Below are 27,042 nucleotides of genomic sequence, written 5' to 3' on the forward strand. Positions count from 1 at the left end.
AGCAGGTTGGTCTTACTGTTTATATTACACGGGAAGATAAGGTTCGGAAACAGAATCCAAAGGCATGGTTTATCACACTGTACTTACGCTTTATTCAAATGTTCGTGGTGCTCTGTACCCAGACGTGATGTAGCAAAATAATTAGTCGAGGATCTCTTGGAAAGGAACAAATCAGGCACATAGATTGTTAAATTGTCTATTCAGGTTTCTAACCTTAATGCCATTAGATCAATGAGAAATTTATTATTTGATATTAAATGTTTTAGGATTTTTTTAAGATAAATTATCAAAGTAATTGTCTTTCAGGTGGGTTGTGTTCCCTGGGGTAAAGTTGGGACAAACTCCAACCGCTCTGTGGAGAACATCCCCGCAGACACTCTCATGGTTAGATCTGCTAACACCACAGCAACGGACCGGGCTTGTCCCAACATGGCCTATGCCTTACTCTCCTGTGTGGCGGGGACCCTCACCGTGATCCCTTACATTCGTGTCTCCTCGCTCCCCAAGATCCTCCTCCTCTTTCTACTCTCCATCACATATGCAGTTGTCATGGAGACCAGTGGTTACCGTCAAGCTGTGGGGTAAGCTGTGCTGTTAAGATTTGTATATGTAATATATGTAAGGTTTATGGTTATAGTCAGGTTTGGCTAAGTGTGCTAAGTACAAAAAAGTTGCTGTTATCCACAAGAACACAAGAAAGTACAAGACAAAAGTTCAAAATCCTATCAAATTATTATCAAAATATTAAAACAGTAGGAGAGGAATTGCAGCAAAATCTGACATATTTCCCTCATCAAAATACTCAGTGTAAAGTTCTGCTTTACATTGTATTTGCATTTGAAGCATGTATTTCTATGCATATTTTCCCACTTTATTCTTCCACTCCAACACATTTCAGGGCATTGTTTTGTATTGTCATGAGTTCTTCCCTACATAACAAAAATAATAAACATTATAAAAATGTTTTTATGTCTCCATCTTCCAGTGGTGGCTTTCTGCACACACGGGGCTATGACCCTGTTTTGGCAGTGTTGCTTTTTTCTGGAGCCCTGGCTCTGCATTCAAGACAACTGGACCTTAAATTGCGACTTGACTATCTCTGGGCAACTCAGGTGTGTGGCTGCTGGTACATTCAACATCCTGTTCTTGCTTCTAGGGTTCAGTTTTAGTAAGGATTTGATCATTGTAATACAGATTTGTGTTTTCTTTAGTGCCTATGCTCAGTCTTGGGTTGTCTCAGTGGATCATCAAAGCCTGGATGTTTCTATTTTGGGAAGATGCTGCATGTTTGTCTTGTCTGCAAATCATTATCTCCCTCTAGTGATAAGGACGGGCAATTACATCTCCTCTTTGCTGTAAGCTAGAGTATGCCATCATAGTGCTTAAAACTTAAAATGTCAAGATCAGTGCCACTTTTTAAAGGATCTGCTATGTGTGTGTGTGTGTGTGTGTGTGTGTCGCGTGATTGCTGATGTCATGCAGGCGGAGGAGGAGAGAGACGACATGGAAAAAGTGAAGCTGGACAACAAGAGGATCCTGTTCAACCTGCTGCCAGCTCATGTGGCTCAACACTTCCTGATGTCAAATCCCAGGAACATGGTGAGCATCTGCGGGCATGTCCAGGCTCATCCAACAGGGATCGTCAGTCTAAAGTGCGTAAGCACCTTTGAAATCAGAAAGCACACCCTGACACAGTAGGTGCTTTAGGAAGCTCTGAGGTTTAGGTTTGCTGACTTACAGGTCAGAAGGTGTCTAGATTTTTAGGTGACAAGTCAAGATTCACACCTGTTTGTTTTTTTTTTTCAACTATTTTGCCTTTTAATGTAAATGTCTCAGTACAGTGCATGTATGTGGGTTTTGAGAAGTTTAGTTTCTGGTTTTGCATTTTCAGGAGCTTATATCTGAGGAATTTGAAGGTCGAAGGTGGAGGGAAAAATCTAAAAAGCATACATTTCTAAATTTTGTTATATCTTATCAATAGTTTTGTTCTGTTACAGTAATTCCAGAATTGCTGTTACTCAATTTGTTCTTTGAATTAGGAAGTAATTTCAAATTCAGTTTTTCACATTTTGGTTATCATCTTATGTCTTAAGTATTATGTCTACAAGAGATATGGTTAAATAATAATCTTGTTAGATTAATGAATAATAAAAAGACATACCAGTAAATCATATCATCTGTATGGCCCTTACAGGTCATACAGATTTGTAGACCCTTTGCAGGGACCATAGACTCCCATTGTTGGGAAATTATCTCAGCTGTTTAGGACAATGACACTGCTATCCTAACCATTTGTTTTGAAGCACTTAATTTTAGCATTTCAGTGACAACATGATGTCGTGCTAAAATAATTTTCTGATCATTATATAAGAGATAAGATAAGATAAGATAAGATAAGACTTTATTGATCCCACAACGGGGAAATTTTTGCGTCACCTCAGCTCAGGTACAGATACCAGAAGGAAATACAAAAATACAATTAAGTACAATCAATGAAAAAAGTAAGATAATACACTATATACAATGGTAGCATACACAGTATGTGATTATGGATATAGTTGGAAATATGGAAGACATAAACTATATAGCTTGGAAGGTCATGGAAGGTCCATTATGCATGAAGTGGTGACCGTGGATGTTCACAGTGTCCAGTGACTTATGACATCGTGATTGAGGAGTTATAGAGTCTAACTGCTGTTGGGATGAATGATCTGCGAAAGCGCTCCTTCCTGCAGCGAGGGAAGGAGTATAATCCAGTAACTCAGAATAAGAAGGAGAAATGAATTTAAACTGCAACTTGACGTGTTTGCAGAGACACACAACTGTGGGGATATGTGTTATGCTTGTTCCCACTGTAATAAAGTAGCGTTGCTAGATTAAAATGTCCTCATTTATTTCATACTGGGCCTTGGTGCAACCCCTTAGTTCTCTCTCAATCCCAAACCTTGCTCTTTAGCCTCATTCCCCTCAAGCCAGCTTAATATCATTGGCTGTGTACCTCAGATGACTAAAATAAAGGTACCTGTTCTCGGTGACATCATGCAGAACCAAGTGCAGATAAATATGCATGAAAGTGCAAGCAGAGAAGCCTGAGCTTTAGGCTTTTACATATGGCTTCATCATTTCAAACTTTATGCATATGACGGTAAATGTGAAAGCATGTGATAGGTTCCCTTTCATCTTCAATACCATTTTGAACAATAGAGGAGTTTTATGGCTACTGTGAGAGTACTGGAGGCTGGAATTTGTTAATAATAATAAAAAGATAAAATAGTTCCTTCAACAATCGGTGGGGCTATACATGAGACGATGTAGGATGGTCTGAGGCTGAGACTCGTAAACACAGGGGGGAGGAAGTCAGGAAGTATGTTTCCAGCACATTGGTGACCCCACAGAGTTACGGTGTATAGAAAGGCTTCCTCTCTTTCCTCTGGGCTAAAGTTCACTCATATACTGTATTCATAACACAGCACAGTGGGACTCCACTGCCTGGAAGTTGTGCAGCTCCAGCATAATAATTTAACCAAAATTTTCCATGCACATGAAACTGCAGCTTTGACCTGCAGGCATGCTGATCTCATCTCATAAACGATCGTTGCATCATTTATGTAGCTCTAATGTATAGACGGTATTGTGATTCACGGCAGTTGATCTGCTTCACATTCGTCTTTATTTTCTAGCTCTATTACTTGTTTTAGTTTTGTCCCCTTTGCAATATGTCTTTCCTGAGGATTGTTGTATTGTTATTTCTTAAGGGGGCAGTTAAACCAAACGACACAAAACAATATGTTTTTAAATAGACTATAAAAATATTTTTAGTCATGTCACTGCAAGAATTCCCAGCACTTAGATACTCTCAGGTTTAGTGAAAATCATTGCACAGATATCTGCTAAACAAGTCAAGATAAACTGATATTACTATTATTACTTCTTATTTTAACTTTAATGTATTAATGTAGCAAATATGCCCTTCACATTGTTTTAACATATGTAACAGTAATAGTACAAATCAGTGGTTGTTACCTTAACATTTGATCTGGGTCACTGGGATGAGCAAGTGACCGGTATGCTGAAAAGCTACTGCAGGGGTCCATGTTTAAGTCAACCCTGCACCATTTCCTGCTTGTTGTTCCCTCCTCTCTCTCCTGCCTACTTTGCTGTTGTTTCAACAATAAAGTCTAAAGGGACTAAAATCCCTGACTGCTCATTTTGGTTACAGCTTAGAGCGAACTTAGACAGCAAACTGTGTCAAAGGTCTTCCAAACTTGGGGCTTCTTAAGGACATTGGGGCTGTTTTTGCTTTCTTTTCATTTGAATTAAAAGGTCTGGATCTGTTCTTAAACTCTTCCACAGACTTTGCTGTATATGTTAAATTAACATATATTTATTAGGAAAGGGTGCTTTTGATGTGTATTAAAAATGCTTTGGTTCAATGTGTTTACACCTGCTGCATCTGATTGATTATGCATCAGTATTTTACAGATATAATGACATTAAGGTTGTCTTAAATCTTGTTTTCCTTGCAGTAAGAGAATATGCAAATATCAAAATCAGGATGTTCAACTGAAGAGCTCCCCTAAGCTTGACTTCAGCTGGTAGTTTCCAGTGAGTGCATATAGTACAGTTCTGTCAGGAGGATTGTATTTAAATCAGCATCCCATCAACTGTAGTATGTATTTGGTGATTTGGCTTTAGTCTGGGACGTTCCTGCCCTTCAGTGAGCATTCACAGAAAGCCAAAAGACAGTGAAACCATCTACAAGACCCAACACAGTTTAGAGCAGGCATCACTTACAGAGAACTAATAGTAATACTATTACATGGAGAATCCAAGGTGAAAGTACGTTACAAAGTGTTTGTCAGAGGGGAGCAGAAAATGAAGCGGCCAAAATAACTAACATGTCATTTACCAATCAGGCATCAGCTGATGTCTGCTGTCAGTGATATTAGTTGATCCACCAGGGTTGCTAGCTAAACTTATATGTAGTCATCTAAGTATGCTTTGAAAAAACTAATGCAAGCACACACGCCCATAATAGAGGGAAAACAGGGACTTTTTTGTGAGTGAAGGAAAATGAAATGTAACTTCAGTGGTTAGTGGTACACAATGAGAAATTATAGTGACAATTTCAGGAGAAATGCACCAGGGATAGTAGTATATTGCTAAGAGTATGAAAGCAGGGGGAAAAGAATCCTTCAACAGTTGTCTTTCAACTTGTCACACTCTCCCCCACTCAAAAAATGTCACCCCGACATTATACCAACAAATTGCTTTTCAGTCTATATTCTCTTGTAGTCAGGACATCAACAGTAGAGTGAACCAATGTAATAATGTGGGTTTAACACCTGGGTTTAACACCTGTTTCACCACAGTCCATCACTGGTGACTGCAGACAAAGTCTATAACCAGTCCATATGTGAGTCTTCACAAAGTCTATTGTCTATGGTTATAATCCACAGATGGGGAAAAGTTAATGTCTTTTTCTTGATGACAGTCTGTAAGTACAGTTCTCAAGTCATCAGTGAAAAAGTGTCAACTTACATTTGCTGGAGTCCATACAAACCAATGGGCTGGGTGCAGTATGACTGCACAGCTGGAAACCATGGAACAAGGCCCGGGTACACAGGAAGCAGTTGCGGTACTGGCTAAACACTGTAGCAAGATGGGGTGCCCAGTTGGTCATACGTCATCCGTCTTGGCGGGTGTCTCTCTCGCTGTGGCCACTGAGGCGTCTCCTCCTCAAGTCTCTCGAGTACAACAGGTGGAGGAGGGGCAGATATGTCACCTGCAGTGGGCTCTGCCTCCTCACAAGTTGTCTCCATGACAGCTGGGTAAGGCGCCTCCAGATGGTCTCCAGCAAGAGGCTCTGGTGTTGGTGCAAGAGCAGGGACCGAAGCTGCGGGCTGAGATGTTGCTGTGAGAAGTTCTTGTTCTGATGGCTGGGACACAGGTTGACGTGGTGCGTAATGACAGCGGTATTCATCAACATTGCCCTCGCCATCAGAGTCTGGCACAACAGCGACGGGGGGCGATCGTGGCTCAAGAGTTGGGAGTTCGCCTTGTAATCGGAAGGTTGCCGGTTCGAGCCCCGGCTCGGACAGTCTCGGTCATTGTGTCCTTGGGCAAGACACTTCACCTACCGCCTACTGGTGTTGGCCAGAAGGGCCGATGGCGCGATATGGCAGCCTCGCTTCTGTCAGTCTGCTGTGGCTACAACTGTAGCTTGCCTCCACCAGTGTGTGAATGGGTGGATGACTGGGTGTGTAAAGCGCCTTGGGGTCCCTAGGGGGGACTAGTAAAAGCGCTATACAAATACAGGCCATTTATCAGTCTTTTTCTGTTCATGTCTTGTACGATTATCTTTTTTCAAAAGGTAAGTGGTCACATGACATAAGCAAGTTTCTGTGAAGCACTCTAGAGCGCCCTCTGCCTCTCTCCGGTCTTACCTCATAGATAGGGAGGTCAGGCCCCATTTGTCTGACTACTGTGTGAACAGTGTCCTCCCAATAGTCTCTCAGTTTCCCTTTTCAGCAGCTTTCTTTGAATTCTCATTTGCTATAGAGTATGCTTGTTCCATGCCCTTTCTCCATTTTTCAACATAGTCTCTGTGGTCACTAAAATCTGTTTCTGAGTATAGTCCAAAGAGCATATCTACTGGTAGCCTGGGTGACCGTCCAAACAGTAGGTAAAATGGGGAGTAGCCAGTGACTTCACAACGTGTGCAATTATATGCGTACATTAACTTGTTGATAGATTCCTTCCAGTTTGACTTTTGTGTTTCAGTTAGCGTTCTAAGCATTTGCAACAATGTCCTGTTCATACGTTCAACTTGACCGTTCCCCATTGGGTGATAGGGTGTTGTCCTAGAACCGGCCATGCCACACAGTTTCTTGAGCTGACTGAATAGCTGATTTTCAAATTCACCTCCTTGGTCATGGTGAATGCAACAGGGGAAGCCAAACTTTAGGGCATAGTCATTGAATATCAGGTTTGCAGCAGTTTTGCCTGACTTTGAGGTGGTGGCATAGGCTTGCGCAAAATGTGTGAAGTGGTCAGTTATCACTAGAATATATTCATAACCGCTTTTGCATTTTTCAAGATGGAGAAAGTCTATACACACCAGCTCAAAGGGCTGCGTAGTTACAATGTTTGTTAAAGAAGCTCTTGTTTCATGGCTGGGCTTTTTCTGCTTTACACAGGAACAAACGTTGGTCACAAAATGCTCGATGTCTGCCTGCATGTGTGGCCAAAAGAAGCGTTCACGTATCAAAGACACTGTGCGATCAACACCTTGATGGCTAGGGATGGGTATTGATAAGATTTTCACGATTCCGATTCCATTTTCGATTCTGTTTAAGGATTCGATTCTTTATCGATTCTCTTATCAATTCTTTTTTTTAAAAAGGAGAACACTAAGGTCGATCAGCTTAGAACTTTGTTTTATATCTTCTCTTTGAACAAGATAGAAATTTAGGAGTAACATGGCTTTACAAACCCAACAGTGAGATCTTAAGAGATCCAGCCTATGGCTCTTCAATGGGGTGTCACAGGATCCCCAGGAAAAAAAATTGTAAATGTAAAATAATAAAATAAATATTCTTCTGTAGCAATAACAAAGTATAACATAAATTATTCTGTAGCAATTACACAAGAATATCCAGTAATGTCCCTGCCTACAATTAAACACATTCACTTACCGAAAATTGGGGGCATCTGCTGTGGCAAATGGGTGCAAGCCTTTTACCACAAACTTAGTCACTGCTCGGTGACATTCGTCTATCCTGGCCTGAAAGGAGACGCTACCGGTAGACTGCAGGGAGAACTGCCAGCATCTGAGCCAGCCAGACTCTGTCTGTCTCTCTCATCATGGTCACCTAAATGCACAGTAATGGCAGGTTTTGTAATAAGGCAGATCGCGCTAACATAAATATGCACTCTTAGTTGATTATTCACCTGCCGCATTAACGGGAGAGGACGTGCAAACGTTACCGCTGCTGCTGGGTTGAAATTCACGAGTCCGGAGCGGAATTAAAAACACGACATTCATTTAAGGTTATCGTGTGTTTTGTGAGCAAATGCTTTTGCATATTCGTAGCGTTTCCTCCCTTAAATGAAATATCTACTTTGCAAGTATTGCAAGTTGCCCTGTTGTCTTCCGTTCTCGTAAAGTGTAATCAAACTTTTGAGCGTTTCAGCCACCATGTTTCCTGCCAGGTAAATGATGCTCCGCAACGTGGTGACGTGATTCGGGGCAACTGGAATCGATAAGGGAATTGTTTGCAAAAATGGGAAACAATTCCAAGGAATTGAAACAGTAGGAACCGGTTCTCAACAAGAACCGGTTTTCGATACCCATCCCTATTGACGGCCCATATTATTGTGCAGCTCTTCAATTACAGTCTTTTTGAACTGATCTGGCAGGACTAGCTGTTTCTGGGCAGAAGTGAGTCTGTACAAGATGCCATTGTTATCTAGTCTTAACTTGCCCCACTCTCTGAACAAGCATTTTGTCTTAGGGTCAAATGTTCTTAGCTCTTTGGGCAGTGGTTTTGAATCGGTCTGTTTACACTGTAATACAGGGCTTATAACAGGATCAGACTTTTGCGCTTCATTAACCCTTTAAAGCCGGTCAGAGCGGACACGCTCTGTTTTGCGTAACTATTTTTAAATCCCGGTAGCTCTGCAACCACGTAATCTAGCGCAATAATTTTTTTTGCATATGAAACCGGAGGAGTTGTACTTTCATCTTATGCCATCAGCTTGTCCTAGGTCACAGTTTCCTTCCACATATAGCTTTGCAAAAACTGCATAAAAAACACTTGCGGCAACAAAAACATAATATTCCAGAAACACGCTTTGCCGATCCGATCAGCTGTTTGTAACACTTCCTACGTCCATCAGCGTGAACTATCACATGTCCGGCATGACCTGCCCGAAACCGGAAGTGACGTCATTTTGCGGAAATGTAGTTTTTTACCATCGTGGCCTTATGAGCCTACACTTGTGTTTTTAAAAGTTGTATTTGACTTTATGACTTTCTGTGTCGTTTCTGGGATGCTTAGGACTCATATTGCACTGCTGGAAATATTTTATTTTGATGCATATGCTGTTATTTTGCAAATTTGCACTATAATATATTTTTTCGTTTTTCCTGCAGTATATGAAAATTGGTGTATCTCAAAAATAAAACTATGAAGACACTTAAAATAAATTTCCTTTGGTGGGAAACTATTTTGTGCAACTTTTTTGTATTTACAGTTTTGAGGGATAAGCCTCTTAAATTTCTCTAACTAGAAATATATGTTAAAAAATCAAAAACGATTTTAAATTTTTTTGTAGTTTATTGCACTTTTTTGCAATTTATGTAATGACTATGCAGTTAATGCAGACATATTATTAAAATGTGGGCTATAATGGTTGTATTGATGTATAGCAACTTGAAATGCTCCAAAAAATGGCTCCACAGCATGTAAAAATATACTATAAGCTCTGGCGGACTTGGTTCTATGGTAGGTCTTAAAGGGTTAAGCTGTTCTTTTGGTATGGGTGTGAATGTTGCTTCTGCTGGCTCACCTTCTGCTGTGACTGACATTGCTGCAGCTGAGAGTGTCCATGTGGCAGGTGTGTTTTTCTGTGCCTCAATGGCCTGGATAGCACCTGTGATAGTGTCCGGTGGCACTTCCTCAGAGCAGTCTCTCATTAAGGTTTCTACATCAAGTGGCATTCTTGATAAAGCATCTGCGTCACCGTTTTCCTTCCCTGGTTTGTACTTAATGGTGAAGTGAAAATCAGCGAGCTCAGCGACCCATCTTGATGTGGTGGCATTCAGTTTGGCTGTTGACAAAATGTACGTTAGCGGGTTGTTATCGCTATAGACAGTAAATGTTGGGGCATAGTACAAATAGTCTCTGAATTTGTCAGTGATAGCTCACTTCAATGCTAAAAATTCTAGTTTTCCTGCATGGAAGTGGTAGTTTTTTTCAGCCGCTGTTAGAGTACGGGAGCCATAAGCAATAACTCGCAGCTTACCATCTTGTCTCTGGTACAAAACGGCGCCTAGCCCTTTGTGTGAGGCGTCTGTGTGTACGATGAACGGCTGTGTGAAATCTGGGAACCCCAGCACTGGTGGGTGGAGCAAACAGTCTATTAGTTCCTCAAGCGCACGTTGATGCTGGTCAGTCCACACGATTTGTTTTGAGGAGGGCACAACTTGACTGGCTCTCTTTGGTCTTGCCCTTGGCCCTTTTGTGGTGTCTGAGTTCTCTGGGGTTTTGACAGCTTTTAACAGTTCATACAAACGACCTGCTTTTCTGGAGAAGTCTTTTATGTATTGTCTGTAGTAGGAGAGAAGGCCTAACATTTTTCTGAGCTGACCAACATTTTGTGGTTTTATACCTTTGAGTGCTTTGACTGCTTCAAAGTCTGCAGGATCCACTTTACTGCCCTCTGCAGACACTATTCTGCCCAAATAGCGCACCTCAGACTTAAACATGTCACACTTACTTGGCTTAAGCTTTATACCAAAGCCTCTCAATCTCTGGAGCACTTTTCTCACATCCTCCAAGTGATCTTTGAACGTTTTGCTGTAAACTAATGTGTCATCCAGATAGGGGATGCAGATGTTGTCGCGCAGCCCATCCAGGCACTCTTCCATACAGCGCTGAAATGCTGCAGGGGCATTCATAAGTCCAAAGGGGATGCGAATCCACTTATATAATCCCCAGGGGGTCACAAAAGCAGTGAGTGGACGACTTTCTTCTGACATGAACCCCTGGTGGTACGCTTTCCCCTGACCTAAAAGCGAAAACCAGGAGTTTCCACCCAAACTGTCCATAATGTCCTGGACGCGTGGGATGGGCTGGCAATCAGGATGGGTTTTCCGATTCAGGTCTCTGTAGTCTATGCACAGTCTTAAAGTACCATCTTCTTTTCTAACACAAACGACTGGTGAGGAATATGACGAGTCTGACTTTCAGACCCAGCCTTGTGCTATTAAATCATGCAGGTAACTTTTCATCTCTTGGTAGAGCGGCCGTGGCACAGATAGGTATGTGCGTTTGACTGGTTCGTTGTCTTTGAGTGAGATGGTCATTTTCAGTTTTTCAATACAGCCTATATCAGCGGTCCCCAACCCCCGGGCCTCGGACCGGTACCGGTCCGTGAGTCGTTTGGTACCGAGCCGCGAGAGTTGAGGCTCAGGTGTGAAATATATGGTTTTCAGGGTTTTTATCAGTTTTCAGCGTTATTTTGTTATCGTTTTTATTGTTAACTCGGTTTTCCTTGGTCTTTTCACGTGTGTTGTGAATAAAACTTCTTTTTTTCGGTACCGCTACTAGTTTTATTTTGTTGTATTTATCCGCGACACCTTAAAGGCCGGTCCGTGAAAATATTGTCAGGTATAAACCGGTCAGTGGCGCAAAAAAGGTTGGGGACCGCTGGCCTGTATCATTGTCTGTTTTAGAGAAAGAATGGCATTCTTCTCTGAGCATCTGTTTCGCTAATACTCTCTGCTCTTCACCCAGGTGGCTAAGATCTACAGGTGGGTCCCACTCTTCAGTAGAGCTACACTGGGCTTGTATATTTGTCTGGTTAACAGTAGCTACAGATGCGGCTTTTTCATACACCTGGGCAGGTAAAACAGCTGTAATAGTCTGAACCGAGCCAACTAATGTACGGCCTGGAATGACAATTTCATGGTCAGTGGGGTTAGAGACACCTAGTGTTATGACAGGTAAAGTACCCTTCTTAACTTTAACCAAAGTGTCAAAAAACTCAAGATCGTCTGGCCACTGAGGATTTAAGTCTGGCTCAAATATCATGACCATGTCTTGTTTAAATGGTCCTGCTGCTATATGACCCTCAACATGCATGTGGCTTTGTTTAGGTACAGTAATACAGTCTTTCTTTGTCATCACTTTGTACTCGTCAACTGTATCTGCACTAACAGCCTGTATAAAAGCTTTCACCTTGTGTCTTTTGAGGCTGTGAAATGCTTTTCTCTGTGCTGTACAGTTTAGCTTGGTCAGTCTTATTCACAATGTATTCAATGATATTGTAACCTATAACAGGGCATCTGAGCTGAAAACCTTTCATTACCAACATGGGGATGGTCAATTTCTCAGTTTGTTCAGTTCCGGAAACAAGTTGGAAGGTTGTCTCAACCCACCCAAGATATGGCATGTCGGTCCCATTTCCTGTGGTCGGGGTGAGTTCAGATGTGTCCATAATATCGGCTACATCTCTTAGTTCTGTTTGTGGCAAATAGTCCTTTCTCCATTTCTCATCGATGATCGACACCTGTGAGCCTGAATCCCATAGAGCTTGAAGCCTGTGGCCGTCCAGGAGACACTCAACCAGACATTGCCTACCCACCAGAGATGTGACTTTGTGAGGGGTGTTTACATGAGCTGGCGGCAGTGGTACCTGAACAGTCTCATTGTCTTTGTTAGTCTTTAAGCCAGTGCATTGTCTCTTATGTTGTCTCCAGTGTTGCTTCTGGCATGCTTTTGAACAATAAAGTGCGTTTTTACATGCTGAACACTGTCTCATGCCTGACTTTTCTTGTTTACAGTTGGAGCAATTTTGGGACTTGTGGATGATGGGCATGGTTAACACTCGTCCCTCGGTGGTAACCATTGCTGGTTTAAATGTTTCTCTTTATATGGTCTCATACCTCTGCTTCTACATCCAGCCTGAAAGTGTTCTCTACTCCCATAGAGGTAGCAGTGTGTGCAGCATTCGTTTCTTGTTCTTCTTGTCTTTCCTTTCTGCCTCATTGGCACAAGCCATATTTAACCTCTCTAACAGGAGTTCATCAGGTGTCTTAGAGTCTAACAGGAGTGGCTGCATATCTATCCTGACACTATCACTCTGGAAGCCCGTGAGTATGGTGTGCAAACACATACGCTGGACTAAAGCTGGGTCGTATTTGAGTCCTGACTCTGACTCTTGGGAAGCAAATAAGACTTTCTGCTTTAGATCTAAAACTCTCATCAGGAAGCTTTGAGCAGTCTCTTTTGGGGTCTGTACTTCAGAGGCAAGTTGTTTATAGAGTTCGGTGGCGTTCTTCTCTTGGAAATGGGAGCGCAGGATGCAGCGTAGAGTCGTAAGGGTGAGTTGAGCTTTTCCCTCCAAATAGCTGCGTAGTTGTAGACCTGGCAAGATAGCTCTGATGACAGCATCTACAATGTTAAGCTCTGAGTAGCCTCTGCTCAGTCCATTTTCGATCTGGTGAGCAAGACTGGAAAATGTCAGTTTATCTTTTTGACCTGGTTCACCAATCTGGCCTGATATTTTGAAATCTTTCTGCCAGTAAGGGCTTGGTCGTTGGGGGGCACTTGACACAGATGAGTTAGGGACAGAGTGATTAGCTTGGGAGTGAGAACTAACCGCTGTGTTAACTGCATTAGCTGTCTCTGTTACCAGTGAGATTGCAGTGTTTAGTTGCTCTCTGTGCCCTGAATAACCCCTTCCATTTGCATTTGGTTCAGTCTCAACAATTGTCTCTTTCATTACTTCAGCAATCTTATCATTAAGCAACAACAGTTCTGACATTCCATCATCCTCAAGTACTGTTATACCTTCTCTCTCCATGTGTATTTGAATGTGTGTTAGCAGTGACAGTTTTTCTGCTAACATCTATTTTCTCTGCAATGCCAAGGAACTCGCAGATTGACACCAGTTGATCTTTGGATAGAGTGTGCATTTCACGCACAACCTCTTCTTGCAGCTCTTCCACCGAAGACATTGTGGCAGTAGGCAGGAAGAATGTTGTTTTTGCAGCCCCTGATGATCTCTGGCTAGCCTCAGGAAACGTGCTAAAACACAGCTACCAGTGCGCCTCGATAGCAAACTTTCCTCACTGCAGTCTGCCTGGGTTGTAGGGCTGGGCTATATCATACCGTTCACGGTAATACCGGTGTAATTTTGGGCAACAATAGGAAAATATAATATCGCGATAGAATATGGGTAAAACGCACATGCGCAGTGCCTTTGTTTACATACGCACATGGCGGCGACGGAGAATGAGAAGAGCGAAAGTGGATCGTTAAATGAAACGGATGAACCAGAATTGATTTGTAAAAATGCTGCAACTTCAGTGGTGTGGAACTGGTTTGGCTTTCGTCCGTCAGATACACAACAAAGCACTATTTTTGGTAGCGCATGCTAGCGGGCCGTCGTTATTACCATGTTGTTTGGAAAATACGGCACACTTAAAATCAATCCTTTGATTTTTCTGAAAATCGACAGTGCCCCTTATAATCCCGTGTGCCTTATGTATGAATTCTGGTTGTGTTTACTGACCTCGAAACGATTTTATGTCGTACACGGCGCTCGAAAATCTGTCAAATGTTTTAGTACGACTTTGCTAAGCTACGAAGCCGCACCGCTTGATGGATTGTCGGAGCATTAGGGCTATATTAGGCAGGCGCCTCGTGGAGTGATACGTACTGTGCTTCAACATAATATTACCGTATTGTGTGTGTATAACCTCTTTTTAAGTTTTGTGGATATTATACATGGTTATGCTGAGGATATGTCGGCCAATTTCCACTGGAAATGCCTTTTGGTTAAACTGTCAGCAAGGAATTTGCACTGTTACATTTTTATATAACTTTAATGCACATAAAAAACAGCTGCTTGTTTAAGTGAAAATACATTGATGAGGTTTTTTGCACTAATAAAGTTGTGGAGTTGTAAAATATTTTGTCTAGTGTCAATTATATCGTCAGTTATATCATTATCGCAAATTTTCAAATGTATATCGTGATAAATATTTTTGGTCATATCGCCCTGCTCTACTGGGTTGTATGGGGGGATTTGGCTGGCTTGGACTACGATGTGCAGATGTGGACACCGGACATCTAAGCAGCTATCCCAGCGGTGCCTCCAAATGTTACACCCCTGAAAACAGGGGGGAAAAGAATCACGAGAGTGAATATGACTTGCGTCTCTCATGCAGTCGTTTATTGCAGTGCAAATAAACAGAAATGTTTCACGTTCTGTACTGCTTAATGTCACATGGTGGAAGAAAATCACTAAATAATAAACCAAAATACTAAAGTGCTTACTATATATGCCAGAACAGGTTTCCTGACAAAATGGCTGACAATAGCGGCGTTTTTAGCTCCTGCTGTTATCTTACTGGTCATTACACAGTACCTAACTGGGGCTCAAAACCGCCATGTATATGTGCACAAAACTGTAATATAATGCTTCTAATGCTTACAAAACAATGAAGGATTACCTCTTAAATATCTTAACAGTGTACACATTGGAAATATATCAACTTTTAAACACTTTTACCTGAAAACAGGGGGAAAAGAATCACTATGGACATCAGGATGAAGCATGTTTATTTGTTGGGGTTGTGATGGCACTGGGTCACTGCTATTTAATACTGACAACAGTCTTGCTCAAAGATTCAGTAAGCTAGCACAATCTTCCATATGCAAATATTTTTTCTTCTTTGGTAGTATGGGTTGTTGAATTGTTTTTATTGAATTGTTCTACCCTGCAGGATCTGTACTATCAGTCGTACGCTCAGGTCGGAGTGTTGTTCGCTTCTATCGCCAACTTTAATGATTTCTACATCGAGCTGGATGGAAACAACATGGGAGTTGAGTGTCTGAGGCTGCTCAATGAGATCATCGCTGACTTTGATGAGGTGACTGAAATAGTTTGTTCCATCAGATCATCCATAAATCTGCAGCATTTTATATGTTTTTCGTGTAGTGAATCTTCTGGCCAGCAGTGCAATTTTCAGAGATGATATGGCTATGACCAAGGGAAAATACTGTTTATTTATGGAATATAAAAAGCAATGGTGGCAGCTGGGAAAATAAGGAATTACTTACAGATGATTTTTGGCTAACTTGAATCTATAATCAGCTGCACAAAGCATTCCTTTACTCAAACATGCCAAACAAGTCCATTTTAAATTGTATTCAGATTTGTTTGTCACTTTTAATATACACTCACACTCACCACTTTATTAGGTATACCTGTTTAGCTGCTTGTTAATGACTGATATCTAATCAATAAATCATATGGCAACAACGCAGTGCATTTAGGTGTGTAGAGATTGTCAAGACAACCTGTTGACCTTCTGAGTATCAGAATGGGGAAGAAAGGTCTTTTAAGTCACTTAGAATATGTTGGTGCCAGACCAGTCTAAGTATTTTCAGAAACTGGGGTTTTCCCTCACAACCATCTGTAAGATTCACAGAGAATGGTTTGGAAAAAGAGAGAGTTTCCTTGAGGTTACAAGGCAGTTAGAACTGTCTTGTAGATGTCAGAGGAGAACCAGACTGCTTTGAACAGAAAAGAAGGCAACAATAATTCAAATAACCATTCACTGCAAGTAATACAGAAGAGCATCTCTGAACAGAGATAATGTGAAACCTCGACGCAGAAGACCGCACCAGGTGCCACTCCTGTCAGCTAATGAGAGCAACCTGAGGCTACTTTCACAGGGGCTCACTAAAATTGGACCACAGAAGACATCGTCTTCTCTGATGAATCTCAGTTTCTGCTGTGACGTTCATATGGTAGGGTCAGAAAATAACACTAAATCATGGATCCATCCTGCCTTGTAATGTATCTGGTTGGTTGTGGGGATGTAATGTAATGATGTGGGTGATATATTCCTGACATACTTTGGGCCCCCTTACTACCAACTAAGCATAATTTAAACACCACAGCCTACCTGAGTGGAAGCTCAGGTAGTGTAGCGTAGTGTTCAGATCATCTCAAATGGGTTTCTTGAACTTGAAAATGAGTCACTGCAATCAAATGGCTCTAAGAATGTGCAACCAACAAATCAGCAGAAAATTTGATTTGAATTTTCTTGTTGTGGTAATCTGTTTCTCCTGTTTTTGTCCAATTTTTCCTTCTTTTTCCCCACTTCCAGCTGATGGATAAAGAGTGCTACAGGGACATTGAGAAAATTAAGACCATTGGCAGTACATACATGGCTGCAGTTGGGCTGGTTCCTACAACTGCTTCAAAGGTAGACCTCTACTAATTATATTTATCTCCTGAATAAGGTTTTTGTACTTGTTTGCAGTGTATTTGCACATTTGAAAACTGTTCTGGGTGTCCAGGGTACTGTTGAGAGGCCTAGCCTTTCCAAGTTTGTGTTCTCTGAGTGCTGATCTTTTAAACACTGCCACATTTCACACCACAAAATCCTCTGTGGGGGATTACTGGTATCTGTGGTTTCAGCATATTCTGCTTTCATAAAGTGCATTTAAAGCCACATGTTACCACATCAGGGAAACAGAAATGGAGGGTAATATTGCTTCTTACTTCAGGTTTATTTCTGCATTAATATGTCACATATGTGTCTTCCTCTGATTTTCAGGTGAAAAAGTCCATCACCTCACATTTATGCACCGTGTCAGATTTTGCCATCGAGATGTTTGATGTCCTGGATGCTATCAACTACCAGTCTTACAATGACTTTGTCCTCAGAGTAGGTGAGTGAAGAGATACACATACACACTCTATGGCCTATAAATATGGATGTCAGAACTTCTGGCCTATTGCACTGGACACCGTGAACACTCGGTGCCGCTAAGCTTGGAAATGGAGGAAATGCATCACAGAAAGAACGTTCCCCACAGGAAGCTCGTCACAGCGAGACCTGAAGTTCTGGGTTCCATTGTGTTGGGTATCCTGTGGGGAGCCTGCAGCTAGAGCCCTTGTTTAATCCCAGTGAAACCTGGTGTACACAGTGCCATCCTGTCTGCAGCCTAGGTGGCTCCACATGTAGAAACTGCCTCTGTTTGTGTGCTTGGATGGACTTACTCTGCAGAAATGCAACTTTTGGTAATTTTTGCAATTCTGGATTTCCAAAAAGGAAAGAAACCAAAGTTAGAACTTCAATATGCGCCATGTTTCTGTCTATCACTGAAGTCCTTGGGAAATACTTACATAGATGATGCAATATACTGATGCAAAAAATGTCTTGCAAACATGTATTATCATAGTTTTAAAAATGATATTGATATAAATGATGTCAAATTCTTGCAGTCATTTTTTACTATCATAAGTATACTAAACACTTCATTAAAGTTGCATTTGCATAACATTAATATTATATGGAAATGACAGATAGACCAAGCCCATTGGTCCCTGTTGGATTAAACTATTGCTTTGCGTGTGAGTTTAAACATGTGAAATTACAAGAAGCCATGTCTGATAGATTTGTGCAGTACTTTATGGGGTATAAAATATGATGCTCTTTTAGAACAGTGCTAAAAATGTTTAGTGTATCAGAATGACAGTGTGTCTGTTAATGTGCATGTATGATTGTGTAATTTCCTAACAGCCTTGCACTACATGTTTTCTGTGACACTAAGAGTGTACACAAAGTTTTTCTGAGAACTGTCATCTATACTCAGTACTCTTTAGATGCTAATATTAAGTGCAGTGAGATTTAATTGCATGTATTGTGTTTTAATAATCACACAAATCAGTAAACTACAGTTACAATAAGAGAAGAAGTAGCATAAAAACATCTATCGTTGCTATGGCATTTTTACTATTGCTTACTGTGTGCAATAGAATATTATGGTAACACACCAGAACTGGGAATCAGTGAACCTGTTATCACTCATTCCCATTCTTCATACCCTCCTTTGCAGTGTTACTGGGAAAAGAAACACTGTGTATGCCAAATGCATCCTCTGGAAATGTTATCTTTGGCTTGCAACAATGCTTTTTTTCTTACTGCAGCAGCAGCAGCAGCATGTTATACTGCTGGTAAAATGTTTCTCTTAGCACTAACATAAATAAACAGATCATTTGCCATAGTTTCCTAAAATATTTCCAATTGCTAATAATTAACCTGAAATGCTCTTTCTGAAGAGCACGAGTAAGACACTGATTTTTGTAGGAGTTTGAATATTGTTTTGAAAACTTTAAAGTGATTCAGGACATGAGTACAATCAGAGAAAAACTATTACATGCCACTTTTATTCTGACGTAAAGAAAATGGTCTCTTGGAAATTCAAATCAGTTTTACTTACAGAACACCAAATCGTCGTCATAGTCACATCAAGATGCTTTATGTTATAATGTGAAGATCCTACAATAATACAGAGAAACCCCAACAATCAGATGCTCCCCTACGAACAACCACTTGGCAATAATGGGAAGGAAAGACTGCCTCAATCTTCCTCCCGGGAGCTGGTTCCATAGTAGAGGAGCCTGAGAGCTGAAGGCTCTACCTCCCATGGTACTCCTACCATAAGTATCAGGCCACTGCTTATTTAACATAAGAAGTGGCCATATTATTCAACCCCTTGTATGTAAGAAGACGTTAAGTTTCATTCTGGATTTAACAGGCAGCCAATGAAGAGAAGCCAGTATAGGATATATGCTCTTTCTTTCGCATTTTGGATCAACTGAAGGCTTTTTAGGGAGTTTTTACAACAGCCTAATAATAATGAATTACAATATACTCCAGTTTAAAATTAATGACTGGTCCAGACAGGAATTAAATGAGGAATATGATCAAAACTTTTTCTTCACATCTGCTGTTCATAAAGGAAAAGTTAAAAGATATGCCACCAGCTGCTGAAAAACGCTGGGTAAGTCTAGCTGTTTGGTGTATGTTAGTGGAAAGAGAAATGAATCCTATCACTAACCAACACTCAGCAATTACTTTGTAATTCTCATTTCTTAGTGCTGCACTGCTTAAATTTGTAATTCCAGTAGAAGCTCGACATGTTTGTTATAATTATATGAAAGCACATGAAAACTATATTTGAAAATAAGTAGCACACATATGTAATATGCATGTGTGACCCAGACATTATATGTTTTGTTCATGTTAACACCAGGCATCAATGTGGGCCCAGTGGTGGCAGGAGTGATTGGAGCCCGGAGGCCACAGTATGACATCTGGGGAAACACAGTGAATGTAGCCAGCAGGATGGACAGCACTGGAGTACAAGGAAAGATACAGGTACAGCTCGTCAGTCCACATGTATGTCTTCTCTGTTACCTATCCTTCTTCTTTCTATTCCCAAATGTAACAATGTACAGATCTCACTAAGATTACAAGCTGCTGCTGTGTTATGAAAATACATGCAACGCAGATCAATATTGCAGTCATAGAATAAAAAATAAAAAATAAAAACAGCATAAAGGTGTCCAGCTAAGATATTTAGGCAAGGCAAGGCAAGGCAAGTTTATTTGTATAGCACAATTCAACAACAAGGTGATTCAAAGTGCTTTATAGAGACATTAGAAACAAGAACAAATAAAAAGCATGATTTAAAATTGAATAAAACAAGCAAATAAACTAACTAACTAATTAACAAACAAACAAACAACAGTATATAAAATCAAAACAGATAAAATCAGAACAGTAGATAAAATCAGTAGTTAAATGTAAGTTTTGAAATTTAAGCTTAAAGTGTGGATTTGGTGCTTTATTCAAATGCAGCTGAGAACAGGTGAGTCTTCAACCTGGATTTAAATAAACTGAGTGTTTCAGCTGATCTGAGGCTTTCTGGGAGTTTGTTCCAGATATAAGGAGCATAAAAGCTGAATGCAGCTTCTCCGTGTCTGGTTCTGACTCTGGGAACTGATAAAAGACCGGATCCAGATGACCTGAGGGATCTGGATGGTTCATACTGGGTCAGGAGGTCACTGATGTATTTTGGTCCTAAACCATTCAGAGCTTTATAGGCCAGCATCAGAACTTTAAAGTCTATCCTCTGACGGACAGGCAGCCAGTGTAAGGACCTCAGAGCTGGACTGATGTGGTCCACTTTTTTGGTCTTAGTGAGGACTCGAGCAGCAGAGTTCTGAATGAGCTGTAGTTGTCTGACTGATTTTTTAGGTAGACCTGTAAAGATGCTGTTACAGTAATCAAGCCTACTAAAGATGAATGCATGGACTAGTTTTTCCAGGTCCTGTTGAGACATCAGATCTTTTATCCTTGATATATTCTTGAGGTGATAGTAAGCTGACTTTGTTATTGTCTTAATGTGTTTTTCTAAGTTTAGGTCTGCACCCATGAGTGCTATTAGAGTGCTATTTGAAATAAAAAGTTAGCGGTTTTGGGGTAACTTTTCCCTGAGTTGGGTGGTTTTTGCTGGACATATCTGAATATTAAGGATGTTCCTTGAAAGCACTTGCATAGACTCATAAAATAATCTCTCCCAGTCATCACCTAAGACCCTCCTGAAGTGTGTAGTGGTGTATTTACCTGTGGAGACTGTGGCCCCTGAGGGTTATTTTTATACATTTAAGGCTTTCCTGGGGTGCTTTCTTTGGGCAGTGAGTGTGCTGCCTGTAGCTAATAACAGCAGCTGGTGCCACTTTAAATGCAGTGACCAGTGACCAAGCACTGCTGTCTCTTTTGCGCTCTGTAAGTAAAGCACATGTTTCACTGATGGAGACTCAGTGAAGCACAGTAATACTACACCACACCACACATGTGGAGGTGTGGGCGTGTCTATGCTGTGCCGTAAAACATAACCATCGTGAAGCAATCAGAAAACAACTGTTTAATTCTCTGCTGTGCTCTCACTCACACCGCATAGGTAGATCAGTCATTCTCTGGCTCGCTGCTAGGCCGCTGCTTTCTTTCTCTCTCTCGCTCATTGAGTGGGGATAAATTAAGAAAGAGTAAGTAAGTTTGAATGTTTGCTTTACAAGCAGTTGCTGCATACTATAGCTTTTTATTATTGACATGACTAGTTCTTATTTGACAAAGGTAAACAGATTAGAGGGTGTTATTTGGAAATAATTAGAAAAGTTCAGATAAAGTTCATGTGTTTCATTATTTTCATATATTCAATTCAATTTTCTTTATATAGCATCAAATCACAACATCAGTTGCTACAGCTAAAACCTAACAATCAGAAACTCCCTATGAGCAGCACTTGGTCAAAGTGGGAAGGAAAAACTCCCTTTTAACAGGAAGAAACATCTGCCTAAGGACAATGTACTAAGGACAAAAGTAGTATCTGTTTAGCTTTGAAATCAGGTGTTTTCAGTCACAGCTATATAAAATAAGGCACCTAGCCATGCAGTCTGGCTGTACAAACACTGGTGAAAGAATGGGTCATTCTACACAGAGGAATATAGGCATGGTACTGTAATAAGATGGTACTTTTGCAACAAGTCAGTTTGTGAAATTCCCTCCCTTATAGATATTTCATGGTCAACTGTAAGTGGTATTATTGTAAATAAATGGTAAATGGCCTGTATTTATATAGCGCTTTACTAGTCCCTAAGGACCCCAAAGCGCTTCACATATCCAGTCATCCACCCATTCACACACACATTCACACACTGGTGATGGCAAGCTACATTGTAGCCACAGCCACCCTGACAGAGGTGAGGCTGCCGGACACTGGCGCCACCGGGCCCTCTGACCACCACCAGTAGGCAACGGGTGAAGTGTCTTGCCCAAGGACACAACGACAGAGACTGTCGGAGCCGGGGCTCGAACCGGCAACCTTCCGATTACAAGGCAAACTCCCAACTCTTGAGTCACGAGCGCCCCATTATTGTGAAATGGAAGCATTTATGAACCACAACAACCCAGCCATGAAGTGGCAGACCACATAAAGTTACAGAGCAGGGTCACTGAGTGCTGTGGTGCACGGTGCCTAAAAGCCAACACTGTGCTGACTCATTAAACCTCCTCGGGCATTAACATTTGCACAAAATTGGGAGCTTCATGTCATGGGTTTCCATGATCAAGCAGTTCCTCTAGGTGTAATGTGTAGGTGTCCCAGTACTTGTGTCCATAGAGTGGAGGTTTAAAGCATGACCTCACTTGAAAATTGCAAAACAAATGGAGATGTGGTGATAATATGTTGTGCTCATAGTTCGCTCCCCTAGTATGTGATGATTTGACTGATGCTCTCCTGCGCCGAGAGAAAATGTCTCTCCTGTTTGTCTCCAGCTTTGTATCTGCAATCAAAGATATTGATGATATGCTCAGAGTGAACCTGCTCTGATCTGTGAAAAGCACAGAGTACCAGTGGTGGCAGTTCTGGTAGTCTGTTGCCACTAGGGCTTCAGAGTGTCAGGCAGTGGGCACAGAGCTCACTGGAGGGCATTGGGCCCTTAGGTCACCCTCATGAAGTCTGTTTCTGAGTGTTTGGTCAGAGACATTCACACCAGTGGCCGGCTGGAGGGCATTGTGCAGCTCTAACAGTCCTCGTGCTGTTCTTCCTTGCACAAGGGATGGGTTAAGGACCTTCTGTGTGATTCCTCGCTACCATACAAAATAAATATTTTTATTACATTTTCTAATATTAAAAAAAATATACTAGAATAAGAAGATTACCGATAGTTCCTCCTTCTGTAAGACCCACTTTTATCTTTTCTTTTTGTGTTCAGGTACAGATGTAATTCTTTGCCCACATAAAATTTTTATTTGTCTTTTTTAAAAAGCATATTATTGTTGCTTCATTGTTTGCAAACTCCTTATATATTTACTTGTGCAATCTCTTGTTCATTTTTGTCATGTCGTAGGTGTGTCATGGTAAAATATTTGGTCATAAAGCTCATCAAACGTCTGTGTGCCTCCACCAGGTAACAGAGGACGTCTATCGCCTCATCACCAATTACTACAATTTTGTGTGCCGTGGCCAGGTCAGTGTGAAGGGCAAAGGTCAGATGCTTACATACTTCCTGGAGGGACGCAGACAAGGCAGCAGGCCATCTCAAACCCAGCAACAGCCTGGCAACGGTGAACGCCGTGCCAGTGCATTCGCCCACGGCAGTGTGTGCACCAGGCTTAGCCCCGCCCCAACGGTGACCACCTACGCCGCTATGAGGACCCCAAGCCCAAGTGTGGCTAAACCAACCACATCCACCAGCACCACCAGGTACCTGCCCTCTGTTCCCACTGCAGTGGTGTGAAGGGCACTGTCTCCATCGTGACTACGAAAAAATAAGAATGTAAGAGTGGAGGTGGGTGAGTAACACAGATGGCTGTAGCAGAGAAAGGCTATTTAAAGAGGAAAGGTTGTTCTCCACTCTTCTTCTTCTGTCTGTGGAAGACAGGGAGGCGAGACACTGATCATCCAATGGGAAGCCTGGATTTGGGCCTAAAGCCTGGAACCTGAGGCGTCCTCGATCAGACTGTCCCTCCACATTCAAACCCTGTTTGTTGTTTCACACAGCGGGATGTCATGAACAGGATACAGGATGCCACGTTGCTCTGTCATCAATCAAAGGCCAAGGATGTCTCCAGGATTTCATAACTGCCAAAAAACTGGATCCACCACTACGATAAACTAAATAAGCATAAAAATAAAAACACATCGCAATGCACAATTGAAAGTGTAGCACACAAACCTGTCACAACAACTGTGTCCCGAAATCTAAGAACGTTAGCTGACTCTTTTCTCCCCGTCTAAAACCAAAACAGTGCTGTTGCCTTAGCGACCACTCTTCACAATGAGATTTTTGCCATTTTTTTTGTTGCCTTTTAGATTCATTTATCAGATTAATTCATTTTAGGGGCATCATTGTCCTAGAGACAACAGTGTTTAAAGCGGTTGAAGCCAATTGTGGAATTTTAGATGGCAGTTAATGACATGAACTTGCCAAAATACAACAAGGCGTTGCCTTTGACCATTTGTGGGTGGTTGATGCTGTATGCTTCATTTCTGCCCCTTCGCTGAACCCCTCGTACACGAGGCAAGCTCTTGATTCAGTGAGCCGAGCTGCTCAGCGTCTTTAAGTGCATGATGCCACTGCTGCATTTCAGTCATGTGTGCTGTCTGTTTCCCTGTGATGCTTGACTTCCAGATTCTTCCTTGTCAAAGTGTAGCAATAAAGCAGTTTGTCTCCTATCTCAGCCTATTCACTCCTTGCATGCTGTAGCCAGCTGGATCCTACTTTGACCTGATAGTGTTTGTAGCCAATAGAGTGTGCATAGCTAGCCACACCAGTCTGTATCTGTGGAGTTGAAGCATGAATTAGAAAACCTATTTTTAGTATTGTGCGAGTGTGATTCCTTCTTCCTCAATGAATTATATTTAAAAAAAGAGAACTTTTTCTGTGTGCTTGTTTACAAAGAAATATTTTCTAGTGTTGAAAAATATTCTGTTCTACTATTTTTATGAACTCGAAGCTGCTTTGGAAAGGGCAGAAAAAAAAGAAACCTTCTGTTTATGAGGAGATTCCCACAAACCTCTGTGTCTGGATTCCTCATGCAAACCCAGATGATTTATTTTACGGTATAGCATGCTACTCACAGTATGGCTTACCACAGCCATTAACTTTCCTCTAATCTGTACGAGCATGCACTGCCTGGAAGCCTGCAGATCAAACATGCATGCTTTGATGAAGCACTAATGCAGGCGGAGCAGCGGACACACGTTGACTGTGTTTTATTATAGTCCTCATGCATGCGCTAAAGGTAGCGGTCCTCTTGAATGTAAGGTGCTTAATTGACCCGTGTCTTCTTCATGAGCTTGGTGTGCAAACCTTTTTGAGGACATATTCAGGATAGATAGACTTCAGGCCTGGGGGGAGAGGTTCCTCCTCCTCCTCCCTGCTCCTGCTGTAATCAACAGGTAGCTGATTTTCTAATGTGCCAACCTATTTTCATAAACATATCAGACTTTTTCGTGTTGAGCTGTAGCACAACTGAATGCGTTGCTACGGTTATTGTGGATTTTCTTTTGTTGGATGCCTGTATTTTTACTGTTCGAGCTGATTGAGTTTTGTTACTCAAAACGATGGCAAGTGTCGATTTTGATCAGATTTATTTGGAACCTGACGGAAATTACGTTGGACTTATCATATTTAAAATAGATTTTAAATCTATATGGTAGCTTGAGTGCTTAATTTAAGTTTATAAAAGGTTTAAAATGAGGATTTTTTATACACTTGCTTTAAACAATTAATTGAAAGTTGATGAAAAGGAATTGTGTACAATATTTTTCCTGTAAATTGGATATTTTCATACTGTATGATACGGGTTTCAATTGTTATATGTAGGTATTACTAGCTATTATTGTACATTGTAGAGATATATTATGGATGATACAATATTTGTCAAGTTCTTTTGTTGAAGATGTATTTATTGAGATGTTTTATGTGAATGTAAATTTTGGTAAAGAAAATATTTTATACTAAAATATAAGTGTTTGCACTGCAATTATATTGACGTACCATGATTATGAAGAATAAAGCCAGTGGAGATGTGTCTCCTGGACTAAGAACTCTCATTCTGTGCTTATTTTGAACAAACACAGACAGAAATGCACATACAGAGTGCATATGGAGAGGACATGAAATTTAGTTAAACAGTTACGTAACGCTAGAAAAACAGAGTAGCTCATGTAAGAAGTTGGAGCAACATCGGGGTCAGTGGCAGTTTGACTCCTCTGGTGCTGCTCAGCATTGGCGACCTCGCGCTGATGACATAAACACGTCTGCTCTAGTAAAAACATGTCAAAGGAGTTAAGTGTGTGGGTGTGCGTACAATATGCCTTAAGTTTATTGCTCATAACAGTTTAAATGCAACAGATACACATAATAAGGGTCTATTTTTTGGTTTGTTTTGCAGAAACTACACTGCAGGGTTTTTTTTATGTTGTATCAAATCATAAGACATCTTAAGCAAACATCTAGAAACGAGTGTCACAACTCAACAATCTTCAAGCATTCACTAGACCAGGTATTTGCATATAAGGAAACACCAGTCAAATGTGATAAGGATCCACAAATCTACTAAACACAGTCCACAATCCACAATGTATATTTTGTCTTGTCCCCATCCCCTCACCCCTAACCGGTCGCAGCAGATGGCCGCCCCTCACTGAGCCTGGTTCTGCCAGAGGTTTCTTCCTGTTAAAAGGGAGTTTTTTTCTTCCCACTGTGGCCAAATGCTGGCTCTTAGGCCGTGAGATGACTGTTGTTGTAATTTGGTGCTGTATAAATAAAGTTCTATTTGAATTAAACACTGAAAGAGACCTAAAGCTAAAGAACGATGAAATACTTTTAGTTTTTTATACTTTGATGTACTTTTCTCCCATGCTGAAGCAG

At 41.2% G+C, this 27,042-nt stretch overlaps 1 protein-coding gene across 1 annotated transcript in view; it reads left to right on the forward strand.

The window, feature by feature from the left end:
• LOC146649428 (adenylate cyclase type 1-like) overlaps window positions 1-26,173 on the forward strand; it is a 74,231-nt gene extending 48,058 nt beyond the window's left edge. Inside the window, exons 13-20 of the mRNA XM_085387230.1 lie at window positions 307-581; window positions 986-1,112; window positions 1,483-1,599; window positions 15,521-15,667; window positions 16,913-17,011; window positions 17,366-17,480; window positions 19,851-19,975; window positions 23,572-26,173. Of these exons, the coding sequence (XP_085243356.1) occupies window positions 307-581; window positions 986-1,112; window positions 1,483-1,599; window positions 15,521-15,667; window positions 16,913-17,011; window positions 17,366-17,480; window positions 19,851-19,975; window positions 23,572-23,901 (1,335 nt within the window). The 3' untranslated portion in view covers window positions 23,902-26,173. The remainder of the gene's footprint in view (window positions 1-306; window positions 582-985; window positions 1,113-1,482; window positions 1,600-15,520; window positions 15,668-16,912; window positions 17,012-17,365; window positions 17,481-19,850; window positions 19,976-23,571) is intronic.
• The last annotated feature ends 869 nt before the right edge of the window (window positions 26,174-27,042 follow it).

Source organism: Rhamphochromis longiceps, linkage group LG17 (assembly GCF_057381845.1).
Source record: "Rhamphochromis longiceps isolate RC_006_pf linkage group LG17, R_longiceps_female_GT1.1, whole genome shotgun sequence".
Lineage (NCBI taxonomy): Eukaryota > Metazoa > Chordata > Actinopteri > Cichliformes > Cichlidae > Rhamphochromis > Rhamphochromis longiceps.